The 19,746-nt window shown below is 36.3% G+C and overlaps 2 protein-coding genes across 2 annotated transcripts; both read left to right on the top strand.

Moving 5' to 3' along the window:
• The first annotated feature begins 519 nt into the window (after window positions 1–519).
• LOC138827792 (olfactory receptor 14J1) lies at window positions 520–1,485 on the top strand. The gene has a single exon (XM_070023407.1). It carries the CDS (start codon window positions 520–522, stop codon window positions 1,483–1,485), a length of 966 nt encoding a protein of 321 aa, XP_069879508.1.
• Window positions 1,486–9,178: 7,693 nt separating this feature from the next.
• LOC138827966 (olfactory receptor 14J1-like) lies at window positions 9,179–11,145 on the top strand. Its single transcript, XM_070023539.1, has 2 exons — window positions 9,179–10,112; window positions 11,090–11,145. Exons 1-2 carry the CDS (start codon window positions 9,179–9,181, stop codon window positions 11,143–11,145), a joined length of 990 nt encoding a protein of 329 aa, XP_069879640.1.
• Window positions 11,146–19,746: the final 8,601 nt, after the last annotated feature.

The raw sequence follows: 19,746 nt of genomic DNA, 5'->3' as shown, positions 1-19,746 counted from the left end.
AAGACAAAGGGTACTAAAAAATGAGAAATATAACTGTGCTTCCATAAGATGACATCTCTTCTATATTGGCCTGTACGTTGTTCCTAAATCTACTTCTGAGATCATATGAGTAACTTCTTTTGAGACACTTAATGTATGAGGCTTGGCACATCATTCCAAGACTAAGGTATCTTATATATGATGATGACTATGTATCAGTATCATTTTCAGAGATTTATTGAAGGCAAAGTCACTTCTAGTATTACAATCAAGTTTTCTAGCTCTGACAACTATGCTTCAAAAAAAAAAAAGCTAAAGACTTGTTGGCTACATTTTAACTTTTGATTTCTGAAGTATTGCTAATACTTTTTTTCTAGAATTGAAGATTAACCACAATAGTGACAATTTTGTTCCAATTTCAGTAACTCTGTGCTAAGGAAACTGTGATAATTAACAAATAGTTATCAGAAATACCATACATTATTTTCTTGTTCTTCTTTGGCTTCTTACAGAGAAATAAGCTTTGAGTCTTCAATAACCATGATCAACTTGACCTCAGAGACTGGATTCCTCCTCATGGGGTTTTCTGATGATCGAAGGCTTCAGATTTTATATGCATTGCTCTTCTTGGTGATATACCTGCTGGCTTTAACAGGCAACCTCCTCATCATCACCATAATTACGTTGGATCACCGTTTGCATTCTCCCATGTATTACTTCCTGAAGCATCTTTCTCTTCTGGACCTCTGCTTCATCTCTGTCACAGTCCCCCAGTCCATTGCAAACTCATTTATGGGCAATGGTTATATTTCCCTTGGTCAATGTATTCTTCAGGTTTTCTTCTTCATTGCCCTGGCATCATCAGAAGTGGCCATCCTCACAGTGATGTCATACGACCGGTATGCAGCCATCTGCCAACCACTGCAATACGAGACCATTATGAACCCAAAGGCTTGCAGCCGGGCCGTGATAGCTGTATGGAGTGCTGGAGGGCTCTCGGGGCTAGCACATACCGCTGTGAACTTCTCTGTTCCTCTTTGTGGGGAGCGGGTGATCCACCAGTTCTTCTGTGATGTTCCTCAAATGTTGAAGCTAGCTTGTTCTTATGAATTCGTTCGCGAGCTTGCCATGGCTGCATTCACAACCTCCATGGCGTTTCTCTGTCTGATCTCCATCCTGCTCTCCTATGTTCGCATATTCTCAACCGTGCTGAAAATCCCATCGGCCGAGGGCCGCACCAAGGTCTTCGCCACTTGCCTGCCACACTTGTTTGTAGTCACCTTCTTCCTCTCAACGGCAGGCTTTGAGTTTCTCAGGCCCCCTTCTGACTCCCCATCCGCTATGGACCTCATGTTCTCCATATTCTACACTGTGATTCCTCCCACACTCAATCCAGTCATCTATAGTTTGCGAAACGAAGCTATGAAGGCAGCTCTGAGAAAGGTGCTGTCTAAAGAAGAATTTTCTCAGAGAATGGTGTATTTAAAATCCCTGTTTAAACTTTAAACAGCCATCCTGATCAAATGGCATTGTTACTATGTTCCAGATTGGAAAGCGTTTGAGTCTTATTTCTTTCCCGGACTCCAACCCAAGTTTACTATGATCTTTTTGAGTGGGGGAGGGGTGTCGGTTGTGAGGCTTGAATACAGTGCCTGGGCTTTTGTGCTCAAAGCTGGTGTGCTATCACTTGAGCCACAGCTCCACCTCAGATAAAAGTCTTGTGGACTTCCCTGTCCTGGCTGGCTTCGAATTGTGATCCTCAAATCTCAGCCTCCTGAGTAGCTACAATTACAGGTGTGAGCCACCAGTGTCCAGCTATCTTTTCTAAGTTTTATGTTCCCAAGATACAAGTTTTCAAAAATGTACGATACCTTGCGTCTAAAAATAATGGCTTTTTTCCTTTTCTTCAATCCAGGTGTTTTTTTGTTTTGTTTTTCTTTTTGGGGGGGGTCTGGTTGTGGGGCCTGAACTCTGGGCCTGGGCACTGTCCCTCAGCTCTTCAGCTCAAGGCTAGCGCTATACCACTTGAGCCACAATGCCACTTCTGGCTTTTTTCTTTTTGCTCATGTGGTGCTGAGGAATCGAACCCAGGGCCTCATACATGCAAAGCAAGTGCTCTACCACTGAGCCACCTTCCCAGCCCAAGCCAGGTGTTACTTTTTAAAAATGTTTGTGAAATAAAGGAAAGATAATTGGCTTGTGACATGGCCAACATAATTTATAGTTGATTTTAACAAATGAATCACAAACTGACATCAGTTAAGCCAACTTCATGCGATAGTATATCAGTAATATAAATATATCAAAGATTTTTATATATGGTAAATGTACATTATTTCTCCCTTCTTATTAAATATTATAATAGCTGCTTGCATAATGTATTCTGCCCATAATAAATGGACAGGTGCTTTATATTCATTATTTTCTAAAGCCCAGTAAACAAGTCTTTGGCTATATTGTCCCCTTTCTAATGAAGACACTAAATTAAGAGGAAATTGATTTTCATTAAGTTTTTTAAAAATAAAGTGGTTCTGGTTCAAAGTAGGTTTTCCCTACCCTTCTCTTCCTTCCTCCTCCTTCTTCCTTTTGAATGTAGTCTTTGACCTGTATTAAGGAAGTCCAGCAACTATTATACAGATGATAACAATAGCTAACTGTGAATGTTATGTCATGTTAATTTACTAATTACAGAGCTTTGATGCAAGTATTATAATCATTACTTTAGGAAATTAAGACTCTAGAAGAGTAAAAAGATTTCTACAGTTAGTAAAATTACATCAGAATTTACATCTATATTTAATTGCAGTTTTATCTCTTAAAGTAGTTGTACAATGAGGTTACCATTCAACAAATCAGTTTATAAGTATAATACATCTTCATTGATATCACTACTTTCATCATTATCCCTATTCCCCACAACCCAAACTTTTCCCCTTAATTTGCCTAGTTTTACAGGGTATTCATTAAATGTTATGACTGCATTCTCCCACCCTACTTCCTCTCTTCCTTCACCTAAACCCTTCCCCTGACCCAACCCCATACCTTTCAAGCACTAGTTTCTTGGTATTCATTTTGTTTAAGCGTTGGTTCATTTTTGAATTCTCCTTTGCAAATACCATACTTTGGTTAACATGTTTATGTATACTTCCATACAGTCCTGTATGTGTTTGCTTGATATTCATAAATTAGATCTAGCTGTCACATATGAGAGAAAATATTCATCCTTTGTATCTCTGGGCCTGACTTCATTTAATATTATTTTGAGCACTGAAATCAAACAATTGCTAATCGAGAATACTGTATCCAGTCAAGCTTTTATTCATAACCTAAGTGAAAATAACAACATTCCATGACAAACAACTAAAACTACAGAAGATAACTAAAGACATCCCTCATACAGAAAATCAACATGAACATGAATAGGTAGAGAAAATAAACCCTACAAGATAAGCAGATGAACATGGAGGAAAAGAAGAGACAAATCACCAAATCTAGGGGGGGTGGGTAATGTGATACCACATACTCTGAATCTTAACATCCAATATTAAGGGACTTGATTCTCCCATCAAAAGACATAGATTGGGTAGTTGGATCAAAAGACAACACTCAACCATCTGTTGTCTACATCAAACTAGTGGGTTGTTTGTTTGTTTGGTTTTTTCCTGAGTCACAGATCCTTTATATATCTCCCTTAGAAAATGCTTTGTCTCCAGAATCTGGAGTTTTATATATGTATATCAACTATAAAATAGTACTATTTTATTACTGGCTGAGATAACCATCCAGCATCTTCTTTCACCTTACTAAAAACGTTGTATTAGTTAATTCCACCCATTGATGTGTAAAGGCTTCTGGAAAGAATATATATAGTGGACATACCACTGAACTAAAAATTTGTGTTGCTCTACTAATTAATGAGTGTGATTCTTCTTTCATGGATTTTTTTATTCATTCATGTAATTTTACTTGTAAAGTGTTTGTTCAAAGATTCTGCTTTTTTTTTTTTTTTTTTTTTTAGTTTCTGGGGCTTGAACTCATGGCCTAGACACAGTCCCTGAGATTTTTTTTGCTCAAGGCTAGTGCTCTACCACTTTGAGCCATACCTTCACTTCCAGTTTAATTTAATTTTTAATTGGAGATAAGAGTCTCATACATTTTCCTACCCAGGATAGCTTTGTGTCATGATCCTCAGATCTCAGCCTCCTGAGCCACTAAGATTACAGGCATGAGCCACCAGCACCTGGTGATTTTGCTTATTGTTTTTTTTTTTGGAGGGGGGGGTCCAGTCGTGGGGCCTGAACTCTGGGCCTGGATGCTGTCCCTCAGCTCAAGGCTAGCACTCTACCACTTGAGCCACAGTGCCACTTCATGTTTTTTTTTGTCTGCTTATGTGGTGCTGAGGCTTCAAAGCCAGGGCCTCGTGCATGCAAGGCAAGCACTCTACCACTGAGCCACCTTCGCAGACCAGATTTTGCTTATTTTTTTTTATTGTGAAAATACTGTACAGAGGGGTTACAATTACATGGGCAAGATAATGAGTACATTTCTTATCAAGCATTGTAGCGTCCTCCTTTGTTTCCCCTTCCCATCCCATCCTATCTCCTACCCACTTAACCTTCCTCCCTCCCCCACCAAAGTTGTAAAGTTCATTTTTGACATAACGAAATGGAAAGACTTGGAAAAAATTATATTAAGTGAATTAAACCAGGCCCAAAGAAACATAGGTCCCAAGGTTGCTTATTTTTAAGTGAGGGTTTTATAGATATTCACTAATGCACATATATCATAATATTTGTGTAAGTATGTATAGTGGAATTGATTCATTAGTCTGATATTTATCAATCAAAATGACTTCCTTTTTGATGCACTCTAAATTATTGACTTTTTCTAATATGATTGTTTTAATGTCTACACACACACACACACACACACACACACACACACACACACACACACACACCCTTCCTTAAACTTACAAAGCTACTTTTACTCTTGCTTTAAAAAATTTGTAATTTCAACTTTTTATTCTTTCTAACCCCCTATTGAGTTAAGTTCCCTTTATACAATATCCACAATGAATTCACTTGTAATTGGTGAAAAATATTGAATTGTGTGCATCCACAGTGTGTTTGTCTATTCATTGTTTTGTGTGTCTCCATTTTGCTCCTGCGGTTTCTCTCTGAAGAGTGACCATAAACTCAAGCCTTATCCCATCAAGTCTGAGGTGATTGTAATGTGTGAGTGGTATTTTTTGTCTCGTTGGAAAGTCTTAGGACTACATACAAGTCCCAGCCTTTACTATCTGCTCCTTTCACTGGAAATGTATTTGTATTTGCAGACATTCTTATATCTGCAAATAAAAATAAAGGTTTATTCCTGTCAAGTTATCTTCTCTTTAGGAAAGCCTTAATGAGAAAGAAAACCAAGCTGGTCTATATCAGTCAAAGACTGAATTCTCGATTTAAAAAAAAAAAACCCTCTACCTCTGCAGCCTTCCATGCCAAGATCCATTTGTGTGGAAATTTTAATGGTTCCAAGTCCATAGAGAGGCAGAATATTTTCATCATTCAATTTAAAATCTTGCATCAGAGCCTTCTCTCTTAAAAAAAAAAAAAAAGAAACAGCTCTTCCTCAAGGGAAGCAGTGTGTTTAAAAAAAAAAACAAAAAATCCTGTGATTATAGAAAAGATACATCTGAAACTGGTATCAGCTTCTCACACGACTACCCAGACCTCAAGAACTCTATGGTATGTTTTCCAATTTGGGATCAAGGAAGAGCTAAAAGATTATGGCAATTCTGACTAAATATTATATCCTTCAAGTTGAATTAACAAAAGCAAAAGTATTCATTCCCACAAGAAAGAGCTGGCCTTAAGAAAATGTGGCCATGTCTACATGGTTAGTTCATACAAATAGATTACAATTAGGCACCCTTGGAGGAAAACCAGGAAATTGGAAAAGGTTAACATCTCTTGTTTTTCTGTAACTAAAGAGTAGCACTTCTGCAGACAATCACTGGTATCAGTAGGAAAGACGAAGTTTTACATAGATGTTTGTTAATGTTACTGTGGCTTTCCCCTAAAGTTCTAAAGTGCCCTTTGTGAGTGTTCATAGATTTTAGGAAAAAGGAAGTGGTATGAATTATTGAAGCCAAGGATTGGAATGTATGTCCCAATTTTGTATATAAATGTTCTGAAATTCATATTTCCTATGAAAAGAAGACTAAGGAGGCTTTACTTAAAGAAGAGTAAACTAGTTTTGTGAATTGAAGTCCATATTTTGATGAAATCTATCACACTGCCTATCACAAAAAATGGTCAAAATAGTCAATGTTCAATATTTTTATTTGTAATTTCTTGAAAACCATTTATATCAATTCTTCACATTCAAATATTAAGTGAATAAAAATTGATGACAATGATGCTTTGTATGATTGAAACATTTTAAAGAACAGTGTCACAAAAATTCAGAACATGGAAAGTAAGTTCTTGTATGCGGAAATATTGTCTCATGATACTCAAGTTAGATTCAACTTGTGATTCATATTTATGGAATAACTATCAAGAGGCTTTCAGATATGGCAGCTAAAGCAACATTTAGAAACTTCTGAAGTTAATTTAGGGGCAACATGCATTGCAATGTGAAACCACTGATGTATGACAGGCTGGATAATATAGAAAAGGAAAGTTTATATGTCAATGTCATTCTTCACAAAAGAGAAGTTGTGAGAAAGACAACAAGAGATGGGAAAGAGATGGCAAAAGTATCTCGAATACTGATAAGTAATGGGGAAGCACAGGAACTTCAATGTTTACAATTCTCCTATGTATCTTTCTCAGAATAAGATACGTTTTAACACACACACACACACACACACACACACACACACACACACACACACACACACACACACACACACACACGCTCAACCTAAAATCTCACTTATAGCATTTTACATCTCCTGGAAAGTTGGAAAGTTTCATGCTACTATCACAGCAGTTTTTTTTTTCAGTTGTTGACTTAATTCTTAGATGGCAGTAAAAATATACAACAATATGGGATTCATTATTAATGACTACACACATATACATGTCTACATTGCACTGAGGGATGATTTCTTCCAATTTCCATCCCACAATGGTCAAAATTCTGGATCATAAAGGGAAAAATATTTCCTCTCTTTGTCAGAAATATCAGTCAAGTATATCTGCAATCTCTTTCTGAAGTTATATAGTGGGTATGTGAATGCTTTTCTTACACTTGAACACCATTTCCAAGTAATTCATTGTATTTCTTTACTGTAGTAAGTGATCAAAATTATTTTATTATATCATTTGATAACAAATCATATTAAGATCTGTGAAATAAAGCAAAGAATCAAATGGAAGTTACTGTATACCAAAAATATTTCACACAATAAAATTAGACATCAAATGTTTTTAATTTTTTTGTAATGTTTTTGGTAGGGGGTTTCATCTGCATGTGTGTGTGTGTGTGTGACAGAGAGAGACAGAGACAGAGAGAGACAGAGACAGAGAGAAAGAGACAGAGAAAGAGAGTGAGTGCATGCACAAATACGTATATACTCATTTAATAATTCTGGGTCTCAAACTCAGTGCGTGGGTTGGAACTGAGCTCTGAGAATTTTTTTCAAGGCTGGTACTCTACCACTTGAGCCATAGTTCCACTTCTGCCTTTTTTTGTGTGTGTGTGAAAATGCTATACAGAGGGGCTACAATTACATGGGCAAAGTAATGAGTACATTTCTTATCAAGCATTGTTGCCTCCTCCTTTGTTTCCCCTTACCATCCTTTCCCATCTTCTCCCACCCTATCCCCCCTCCCCTGCCAAAGTTGTAAAGTTCGTTTTTTGACATAACAACTTGTACATCTCATGTTGCAATGGATCCACCTTCCCCTCCACAAATTATATCAATATCAAATACAACAAAAACAGGTGTTATACCATGGGGGAGGGACATACAAAGCAACAGATAAATAGCAAGAAAGAAAAAAAGCATTTGAGTCCTTATCTTGGGATTCATTTCACCTAACATCAACTTATCTCAACATTTCTGCTTTTCTCAGACATATACTAGTTATTGCAAAAAAGGGAAACCATGGGACTTATGTTTCTTTGGGCCTGGCTTACTTCACTTAATATAATTTTTTCCAAGTCTTTCCATTTCCTAAGAAAGAATGACATTGCCCCACTTCTGGCTTTTTTTGGTGGTTAACTGGAGTTAAGAATCTCACAGACTTTCCTGCCCAGGCTGGCTTCAAACCACAATTATCAGATCTTAGCCTCCTGAGTTGCTAGGATTACAGGCATAAGCCACAATGAGCACCTAGTTCTCAATGTAGTTGTAATGTTGATTTCAGTAGCACATCAATTAAATAAAATAGTAATAGGAACAGTATTGACTCTATATATTTGTACCCTGGATCTAAAATAAGCCTTTCAAAATGATGACCATAATCATAATAGCTTATTAGCTATGTACATATGACCTTATAAAATGATGCTAATCAAAATGAACTACAAGATATGGAAACAAGAGTTCTTTTTCTTTTTTCTTTTTTTAGTGTGCTGTGTGAAGTTATTTTTTTCTTTCATTTTCCAAACTTTGGTTTACCACCTGCTATCATTGTTTTTCGTTTTGGTACCATTGTTTTTTATGTAAGTTTATCTGAGTTGGAAATGGGAAGGGGAATCAGAAATGATGATACAAAGGACAAAGGGTGAACCAATGCAACAGTGATACTCACAAGAAACTGTGTTGGAAATTAACTTTACAACTTGGGGAAGAGAGGAGTTGATGGGGGAAAGAGGAAGAAAGCCAGGGAAGGGTTAACTATATTTGATGCAAATTGTATTCATTTCCTTTCTTATTTGACTGTAACTCCTCTGTATATCACCTTTACAATACAAAATAATAAATAAGCATGTTACCTCCACCCCCCAAAATGACAAATGTATTGCTGTCTAGGAAGGATTCAGGAATGAAGAATATTCAAACAACTCAAGCTTTAATACTAAATATCACAGTCTCTCAAAAATCTAGCTGAGAAATACCAATTCATTAACCATTAATTATTGAAATACATAATGATAAATAAATGAATAACTGTTTTTAGTGTTTTTTTTAATTTACCATAACCTTTTATTTTCCAGTTGCTGCCACATTTGTATTTTCAAAATGATTACAACAAATGAAACCAAAATGAATGGGTTCCTCCTCATGGGGTTTTCTGAGAATCACAATCTGCAGATTTTACAAGCTTGCCTGTTCTTGGTGATGTACCTTTTGGACTTGACAAGCAATTTCATCATCATCACCATCACAACCCTGGACGAGCATCTCCAGTCTCCCATGTATTACTTCCTGAAGCAACTTTCCCTCATGGACCTCTCCTTCATCTCTGTCACAGTCCCCCAGTCCATTCACAATTCCCTCACAGGCAATGGCTATATTTCCTATGCGCAGTGCATGCTCCAAGTGTTCTTCTTTACGTCTTTGGCCTGGGCTGAAATGGCCATTCTCACAGTGATGTCTTATGACCGCTATGTAGCCATTTGCTTCCCACTGCACTATGAACTCATCATGGATGCCAGAAAATGTAAGAGTGCTGTGACAGCTGTATGGGTAAGTGGCGGCATCTCAGGAATCTTGTATACAGCTGCTACATTTTCTATCACATTCTGTAGAGCCAAAATAATCCACCAGTTCTTCTGTGATATCCCCCAGTTGATCAAGCTCTCCTGCTCCAATGATTACCTTGCACTCATTGGAGTGGTTGCATTCGTGGCTGTGGTAGCTTTAGCCTGTTTTGTCTCCATTGCTCTCTCCTATATCCACATATTCTCCACGGTTCTAAGAATACCCTCTGCTGAAGGCCGGTCTAAGGTCTTCTCCACCTGCCTGCCCCACCTTTTTGTTGTCTCATTTTTCCTCTCCACAAGCATCTGTGCATATCTCAAACCAACTTCAGACTCTCCAACTGCTCTGGACCTTATGTTATCCATCTTTTACACAGTAATACCTCCAACATTCAACCCTATAATCTACAGCCTGAAGAATCAGTCCCTAAAGAAAGCTTTAGGGAAGTTACTGCTGGGTAGCTATTTCACTGGGGAAAAAGCTTATCTCCAGCGTTGTTAGTGTGTTTACAATGGTATGCATATGTGCTCCTTTAGTAACTGCAATTTCTTCATCATTTAATGACAATGGACAGCAGTAATGTCTCTTTTATAGATTAGTGATATAATATATGTGTGTGTTCATTATATAAACTCTCCATTCCATTTTTTAAGTCACTGAAGCAATTTTGTTCTTTTAAAATAAAAAAGTTAACAACTGTGACTTTATCATTTAGGTCCAATACTTTCTGATATCCCCAATGTAAAAACACCCAAATATCCACATGTGAACACAACAACAGCCAAGGTACATTGAGAAAACGCAAAATTACAATGACAACTAGAAAATAAAGTCATAATATCTACCAACATACCAACTCATAATTTTTACAAAAATCTTCTAATTTCAAATGGCCATTTAAAAACTATTGTGTTTTACAGATCACTTTTACATACCAGTACAAATATGTATTTTATTACTAAGTTCATCAGCAAAATTTACCTACTGTATTTCTCTTGAATCCATAAGATTCAATATAATTTATAAGAGAATAATTTAAGTCTTTAACAATTTGACATATAGTAGTTATTTTCAATAATTCATGGTAAAACTTAACAGCTTACCTCTTCTGAAGTCCAACAAACAATATAAATTCTCAAACTCTTCAACTTGACCATATTGTTTCCAAATCTGTGAAACCATTTATGTATATATCAGCAAAAGTATGGCCATGCCACTCTATAACTTACATGATTTTATCATTTTGTGATTCAAGTATTTCAAAATATTGTGCCTGAAACACAAATACTTGCACAAGCTAACATCAATAGAAAGTGGTCAGTATATTTTATAGTTACAATACTTTACCATTCCTAATATTTTCAAATGTTTAATGACTAACAAAAAATCATTTTCTAGATTATTTATCATAGTTTAAACATTTCATTTTTCATTTTATAGAAGTCTTCATAAAGATATTATGCCCAGTTTTGAATAACCAACAATTTTTTCATATTTCTTTTTAAAATTTTTACTGTGAAGATGATGTACAGAGGGTTACAATTACATAAGTCAGGTATTGAATACATTACTTTATGAACAATGTCACCTCTTCTCTTGTTTCCTCTCAGTTTTTTCCCTCCTGATCTGACACTCCCACACATTTCAAAGTTCATTTCCAAAGTAGTGTCTAGTGAATATCATTGCTAAGTTGATTTACTGTTTGTCCCATTTCTATGTTTCCCCTTACCCTCCCCAAATATTAGGTGGCTGTAGGTCCATGTGCTCATTTCTGGGTCTTCTATTCTATTCTTTTAGTCCTCAAGTCTATTCTTGTGCCAGTACTAAACAGTGTTTATTACCATGGCCTTGAAATAGAGTTTGAAGTTTGGTATTGATATTCCTCCAGCACTGTTCTTCCTGCTAAGGATTGTTTTTGCTAATCAAGGTCTTCTATTATTCCATATGTAATTTTGGATTGCTTCTTCTATATCATTGAAGAATATTGTTAGGATTTTTGATGAGTATTGTATTAAATTTATGGATAGCTATGCATAAATGGATATCCACAAATAGCTATTGCCAGTTTCATAATATTAATGTTTCCAGTCCAAGAGCATGGAAGATTTTTCTATTTCCTTTCTCAAGTTTTAAAGTTTTCATCATAGAGTCCTTCACATGTTTTGTTAATTCCTAAGTATTTTGGAGATTATTACAAATGTAGTTTGCTTTCCTGACTTCAATCTTGCTCTTTTCATTGTTGGCATACAGAAAAGCTGCTGAGTTTTTGTGGGTTAATTTTATACCCTGCTATTTTGGCAGTTTCAAATCAGCTCAAATAACTTGAGAGAGCAATCTATAGGATTCTTTTTCTTCTGTCAGCCATAGGGCTTGAACTCTGGGCCTGGGTGCTGACCCTGAACTCTTCAGCTCAAGGTGAGCACTCTACTACTTGAGCCACAGTGCCATTTCCAGTTTTCTGGTGATTAATGGAAATAAGATTTTCAAAGACTTTCCTGCCCAGGCTGGCTTTGAACTTCAGTACTCAGATCTCAGCTTCCTGAGTAGCTAGGATTACAGGCTTTAGCCACTGGCACCCAGTTTATACAGTTCTTGACAGAATCATGCATCTGCAAAGAGAGATAGTTTTACTTCTTCTTTCTCTATTTGGATCCCATTTATGTTTATTTCTTGCCTTATTGCTTTTGCTAGAAATTCCTGTACTGTGCTATGTTGAATAGCAATGGAGAGAATAGACTCATTGTTGATTTTAGAAGAAATGGTTTTAACTTTTCACCATTAAGGACAATGCTGGCTTTAAGTTTGCCATATACTGCCTTTATTATATTGAAGAATGTTCCATGGATTGCTAGCTTCTCCAGATTTTTAATCATAAAGTGGTCTTGCATCTTGTCATCTTTTCTGCATCTATTGAGATGGTTCTTGTCCTTGCTCATGTTGATATGTTGAATTACATCAATTGAACTGCATATATTTAATCCTGTTTGATCATAGTGTATGATTTTGTGGTTAGTTTTTGAATTCAGTTGGTCAGAACTTTATTGAGAAGTTTTGTATCTATGTTCAGCAAAGGGATGAGTCTATAGTCCTCTTCCTTTGATGAGTCCCTGTATGGTTTTGGAATGTGTATTATGCTGGCTTTCATAGAATGAGTTTGGTAGTGATCTTTCCCTTTCAATTTCATTTAAGAGTTGTAGGAGTATTGGAGTTCTCCTTTGAAGACCTTGTATAATTCAGCTGTGAATACATGTGGTCCTGGGCTTTTCTTGGATGGGAGGTCTTTCATTGCCATTTCTACTTCATTTCCATATCTCTTAATGTTGATTATTTTTATATCTTTTATTTTTATGCCAGCTCTATAAAATCAGTTGAGGGACTGGGAAAGTGGCTCAGTGGTAGAGTGCTTTCCTTGCATGCATGAGGCCCTGGGTTCAATTCCTCAGTGCTACATAAGCAGAAAACGCTGGAAGTGGTTCTGTGGTTCAAGGTGTAGAGGTCTAGCCTTGGGCTGAAGAGCTGAGGGACAGCACCCAGGCCCAGAGTTCAGGACCCAAAACCAAAAATAAATAAATAAATAAAGTCAGTTGAGCTGGCCTGGATCATGATCCTATTTTACACTCTCATAGCTGAAGTAACATACATGAACTACTGTGCTCAGGTTCTATTGGTTAAAGTAAGGTATGGAGAACTTTTGTCTGAGCTAGTAAAATAAGTCAGGTTAAGAAAAACAAAGGTGGATTAATTTCCCTCCTATGTGGACACTAAAGCTAAAATACAAACATATATGAACATATAGGACACAATGTATTTCAGAGAGAAGGCATGTTGGAATAAAAAAAAGAGGTGACAGGACATCAATCAAGCCAAGAGAAACAGAACAGTGAAAAGGAGGCTGAAAAATAATCCCAGATCCTTGATCAAGAGGGAGATGCAAACACAAAAGAGAAAAAAGAAAGAAAGGGCAGCACTTCTGGAAAAAGAACAGCAATCTTGCTACAAAATAAGCCAATATATCCCACACACTTTAAACTCATATTGGAGATTAGGTGTGATAATGACTTGTCCTATAAGACAAGCAGGACAAAGATAGTTTATGGCTTCTAATATCTCAGAGAGGTATAGAGTGAGGCACTGTAATGAAAGGTAGCATTTTGTTCCATATTGAATCACACTGGGGAATTACATTGGATTACAATTAGGACAAATTAGTAGGTCAGAGAGCATATGAACACATGGTCATAATGTCAGGGTTGGAGATGACCATAGAGAAAAGGGAGAGATCTGATGTATAACTACTGAGAAGATTAAACTGTGGATAACTTGTCCAGTGAAGGGCATGGTCCCACCTGATATGGACTCAGTCTATCCCTTAGATGTAACTGTGGGAATAGAGTACAGCTCACATGGCCTCAGAAAAGTAAACACTACAAGTGTTTCTGGTAGGTATGATTTACAGCTATCTAGATCTTTCAAATCATTCAAATTCCCTGGTCTCGGGCTGGGAAGGTGGCTCAGTGGTAGAGCACTTGCCTTGCATGCTCGAGGCCCTCAGTTCGATTCCTCAGCACCACATAAGCAAACAGAAAAAAGCCGGAAGTGGCGCTGTGGCTCAAGTGGTAGAGCACTAGCCTTGAGCTGAAGAACTGAGGGACAGTGCCCAGGCCCAGAGTTCAGGCCCCAAGACCGGACCCAAAAAAAAAAAAAAAAAAAGTCAAATTCCTTACTCTCTTCTTTCTGATAGAGTCTTGATGGATGTCTGGGCATGTTAGGAAAGTTTTTTTTTTTTTAATTTTATTTGTGAACATACTGTACAGAGGGTTTACAATTACATGGGCAGGATAATACATACATTTCTTCCCAAGAATTGCAGCCTCCTCCTTTGTTTACCCTTCACCTCCCTTCCCAGCCTCCCCCCTCCCCCCACCCAAACCTTCCCCCCTCACCCCTCCACCGATATTGTAAAGCTCGTTTTTGACATGACAATTTGTACTTCTCATTGTTGCAACAGGTCCACCTGAATCCTTAAAAGACTTGTTTTTCCCCATCTCCTCCACAAGTTATACTGACATCAAATATATTGAAAGCGGGGGTTATACTGTGGGGGAGGGACATACAAAGCAACAAAGAAATAATCTTATAAATGCGTTAGAAACACATGCATGAAAGAAAAAAAACATTAAAATACCTATCTAAGGGTTCATTTTCCTAATATTACATTATCTGACTTTTTCCGCTTGACTCATACATATACTAGATATTGCAAATAAGGGTAATCATGGGACCTGTGTTTCTTTGTGCCTGGTTTACTTCAATTAATATAATTTTTTCCAAGTTTTTCCATTTCCTGACAAATGGGACAATGTCATTCTTTCTGATGGAGGCATAGAATTCCATTGTGTACATATACCACATTTTCTTGATTCATTCATCTATTGAAGGGCATCTGGGTTGGTTCCATATCTTAGCTATGGTAAATAATGCTGCAATAAACATAGTTGTACTGGTAGCTTTAGTGTGGTCGTTAGGAAAGTCTTAAGAGCAGCTTTGTGGTAGATTCTTGTATTTATTTCCAGGCAGGAATAAGAGCTTCATACCTTAAGCTGAAGTAGATCTAAGTATATTATAAAATTTTTTAAAGTGCACTTGGTGATTGTATAGAAATACCATAAGTAACCATCACCACCCACATATTAAAAAAACATGCCAGTTCAAAAATAGAGTAATAAAATATTCACAAGTATTGTTTGCACCATTCCATGTATGTAAGAATAGTTCAAATTATACCAATTCAAAAATGTAACATGACACATAAATAGAACAAAAATCATATGATCAACTCAATAGATACAACCAAATCTTTAACAAAATTCAATATCCGTTTAGGATAAAATCCATTGAGAAACTAAGAACACAAAGAATGTCCCTTTAAATAACAAGGGTTATATATGCACAACCTAACCTTGTGCTAAATGAAAAAATTGAAATCATTGCCTCTGAAGTCTGAACGGAGACAAACATGTCTACCTCTGCATTCTTATTGAATAGTGTTTGAATTCTGAGCTAGATCAATAAAGCAAGAGAAAAAAAGAAGTGGGATACAAGCAAGAAATAAAGACATCAAGTTATTCCTATTTACGGATGATAGGATCTTGTACAGAAGAAAACAATGCCTATAAAAGTAGGAGGAGTACTCAGAAATCACCAAGAGAATGTGGAGTTACATTTATTTCCAATAACTTAGAAAGCTGCTGCAAATATTTTAGTAAATTTCAATGTATCTTCCCAGGTGTGATCTTCCCAGGTGACAATGTTCCTTTAACAGGATTTCACTATTCTTTTAATCACTATGTCACATATTTGCATTCACTATATCACATATCATTCCCTATCACATTTTCGCTATCCTTAGCCATCATAATGGATCACCAACCTAACCACTCCAAATCTCAGGTTCAACATATAAATCCAGTTTCATAGATGAATATAAGCATTAATTTCTAGTTTTACAAGAGGCCTGAAAATTCAGATTCATGTATGTAGGGGAAAATAAGTGTATTTATCTTTAGAAATACATGAGTTAATCATGTGTTCTCCACATGTGGTGCTCAGACCATTTACAGCAGCATCTAGGTTTCTGGCAGACATTGAACTTCCTGGGTGTCCCCAGAGACCTTTTGTGTCCAAATTTCTGAATATGGATCACGGATTCCTGAGTTTTAACAAGCTCTCCTGGCAATTTACATATCATGGGCACAGTGGGAGCCACTGAAGTGGGACAAATATTACAGCCTACCAAACCATTCCTCACTAGTGTGGAGACCTTAATCTCTCAGGTGATAGTGTTGCAGAATATTTTTGTCATTTAGTTCAAAGTCCCAGTTCCAAAAATATTCTAGTCCTCAAACAAAGAAAACTTGAACAAACTTTTTCTCTAGGGAAATAAAAACATGGTTTAAAATATGTGGGATTAGAGAGGAGAAATGTTAGAAGCTCATGATGATCTTGGATATCTACTAGCAGACTAAGGACACTTGTGAGTTTTTCCAGTTTGGGGCTAAGAAAAGAGGGAAAGGTTTTATGAAAAACCTAATATGCTTCATAGTGTATTTAGAAATAAGACCATAAATTTAAACAAGGAAAGAAGCTTACCTCCCTAATGAGCAGATTAATAAAGTCTGCATATTTTGTTCAAATAAATGTATTTAAAGTAATGGGCTACATATGAGAAACCTGTAAATGGGAAAAAGCTTATGATTATGTGTTTATATATGTAAAACATCTATAAAAACTTCTTTATCATCTCTAATGTTATTTGGAGGGCAAAACTTTAGATGTACATACATGGAAGTTAATTGTGGCTGTCCTGTGTTCTTTCATGCTTTTTATTAGTATTGATAAATTATACATATAAGTAATCAGTTAAATAAGCAAAGGCCAAGGCCTAGAGTTTACATCTCAATTCTTTTATGTAAGAATTCTGACACATAAATGTTTAACCTGTTAAAATACAGATTCAAATATTAAATGATGGGGTCTGTTTTGGGGGTTGAACTCAGTCTGGGCACTGTCCGTGAGCTTTATGTTTTTGTACTCAAGGCTAGCACTCTACCACTTGAGCCACTTCTCCACTTTCAGCTTTAACTGGAAATAAAAGTCTCATAGACATTCCTGCCCAGGCTGTCTTTGAACCATGGTCCTCAGATTTCAGCCTTCTGAGTAGCTAGAACTACTGGCATGAGCCACCAGCACCTCGGCATTCAAATACTGAATTTATATGGTAGCAATCAGATGAAAATACATTGTCATAGATTCAACCTGGCATGGTTACCTGACCTAGAAAAACAAACACTCAAATTTTCTGTTTAATTACTTCTTTATTGAGACTGCTTGTATAAATTTGGCAGCTTAAAATTCAAAATAAAACAAAATTACATATGAAAAAGAATTCTGTTTATCCTCTTATAAACTTGAAGGAAAGATGGTAGGAAAGAAGCAGAACATGGAGCAAGGTACAATGGTCCTTGATCTGTTTATCTACCTAGTTGGGTGGCAGAAACAGCAGGACTATCAGTTCTAGTCCATCCTGGGCAAAGTGAGCAAGATCTTGTTGCAAAACCAAAAACCAAAATGGAAAGGAAAGTGCTCAAAGTTAATCTCAACCATAGTGCCCTTGATTAAAAATCACATGAATCTGGGTTCAAGGCCCATTGTTATAACAAAAAATAAAATAAAGTTTAGAACCTAGAAACAAAACAGTTATGTTAAAATGCTAACCTGATCTCTAATGCTTCATATTTTCTCACATGGTTTGATATTTGAGTGGAAATCAGTAAATTTGAGAACACTCTAGGTAAAATAAATCTGTTTCATAGTCATAGGATAAGAGTCATGAGATCTTCAAGTGTGGCAGTTAAAACAAAAATTGAAATCTTTTAATAAACTTAACAACCAGCTGGGTGCAAGTGGCTCACGCCTGTAATCCTCAGGAGGCTGAGATCTGAGGATCACAGTTCAAAGCCAGCCCAGGCAGGTAAGTCCAAGAGACTCTTTCTCCAATTAATGACCAGGAAACAGGAAGTGGAGCTGTGGCTCAAGTGGTAGAGAGCTAGCCTTGAGTTGTAGAGCTCAGGGACAGTTTCCAGGCCCAGAGTTCAAGCCCCATGACAGACAACAACAACAACAACTTAACAACAATTTGTATTGCAATCTGAAGCTAGTGAAGTGTCTCAGTCAATAAAATCAAAATGCTAAGTTCATTCTCCAACAGAGCAAATATGAGGAGGAGCCACAATGATTCTGCACTGTTAATAGAAAAGGCAGGAATAAGATGACAAAAAAATGCTCTTTCAGTTTGGTCAGTAATCAAAGTAGAGTCTTCACCTTATAGTTTAATAGTCTGTAGATATCATTTCTAAAAGGATGATTTGTTGAGCCACAAAAAGCTATCAGGTGAGATTTGACATGGTTTAGAACAAACACTATTAAAGACTGATATAGAAAATTTTGCATTTGTTACTTAGAATGGAAGAGTATATAATAACATTAGATCAATTACTAATTAATCCTTAAATGCTAATATAGAAGCTAGTATTGGGTGGGGTGGGGGAGGATGGGAAGGGATGGGAAAGGGAAACAAAGGAGGAGGCTACAATGCTGGATAAGAAATATACTGATTATCTTGCCCATGTAATTGTAACCCTTCTTTACAGTATTTTCACAATAAAAATAAATAAAAATTAAATTAAAAAAATAAGTTAGTGACAGAAGAACAAATGGGTATTTCCATTCTATAAAGTACAAAATCCTGCCTAAGGAACTAGAAAGCCTCCCTTCTCTGAAATGTTGATTACTATCTATGTCTAGCCTCTTCCTAAAAATTTTTAGTAGATATATTTTCTGTTGACTTTAAAATTATACCAGAGCAAATGAGATAAAAGTTATATTTAAAGATAAAAAGAAATTTAAAGAAAGAACTGTCTTTTTGTAAAGGTCCTTCGTAGTATACAATGAACACCAATTTGATTGTCTCACCTGAAGTGTAAATAAAGAGCAGTTAAAGCAACTCAAGGACAGCGATGGGAGGGAGGGAATGAGAGGGAAAGAGGAAACAGCAAAGGGAAAGAAAAGGAAAAGGAAAGAAATGTACATATCACCCAATGTGGAAGAAATAGTGGTATTGTCAATGTTCATAGAATTCACAAACTTTATAGACCATGATAATGACAATTTGCCTTGTGAAGGTTAAAATGTGTTTGTGACTTTCAGTATTATTAACCCACAATTCTGTGAAATTTGTGAAATTTATGTAATCACTTAATCTCAATAAAAAATTATTTTAAAAAGTGTTGAAAGAGTGCTTACTAGATATGTCATACAATCAAATGAGATACCAAATTGAGAGTAGAATGCAGCTCTATTCTCTTGTTTTTTTTTCTAAATAAAATATCAAGCTAATTATAGTGTAATTAAAAGGGCAATTATATTACCTATTTTAGCCTTTGGTTCCAAAATAATGGAACCTCTCAAGGAAATGATCCTATTGTTATCCAGGAAGTAAAGAAGTATTAGTTAATCATAGCTAATACATAAGTAATACAAATAGTAAG

The sequence above is a fragment of the Dipodomys merriami genome, unplaced genomic scaffold, assembly GCF_024711535.1.
Source record: "Dipodomys merriami isolate MVZ:Mamm:240054 unplaced genomic scaffold, mDipMer1.0.p SCAF_16, whole genome shotgun sequence".
Lineage (NCBI taxonomy): Eukaryota > Metazoa > Chordata > Mammalia > Rodentia > Heteromyidae > Dipodomys > Dipodomys merriami.
The sequence above is the reverse complement of the archived record's forward strand: the minus strand, read 5'-3'. Positions and strand labels throughout refer to the sequence as shown.

Coding starts and splice junctions, on each gene's coding strand:
- LOC138827792 (XM_070023407.1), top strand. CDS start 520: ATGATCAACTTGACCTCAGAGACTGGATTCCTCCTCATGGGGTTTTCT.
- LOC138827966 (XM_070023539.1), top strand. CDS start 9,179: ATGATTACAACAAATGAAACCAAAATGAATGGGTTCCTCCTCATGGGG. Junction 10,113..11,089: donor GCTGGGTAGCTATTTCACTG/GGGAAAAAGCTT, acceptor TAGAAGTCTTCA/TAAAGATATTATGCCCAGTT.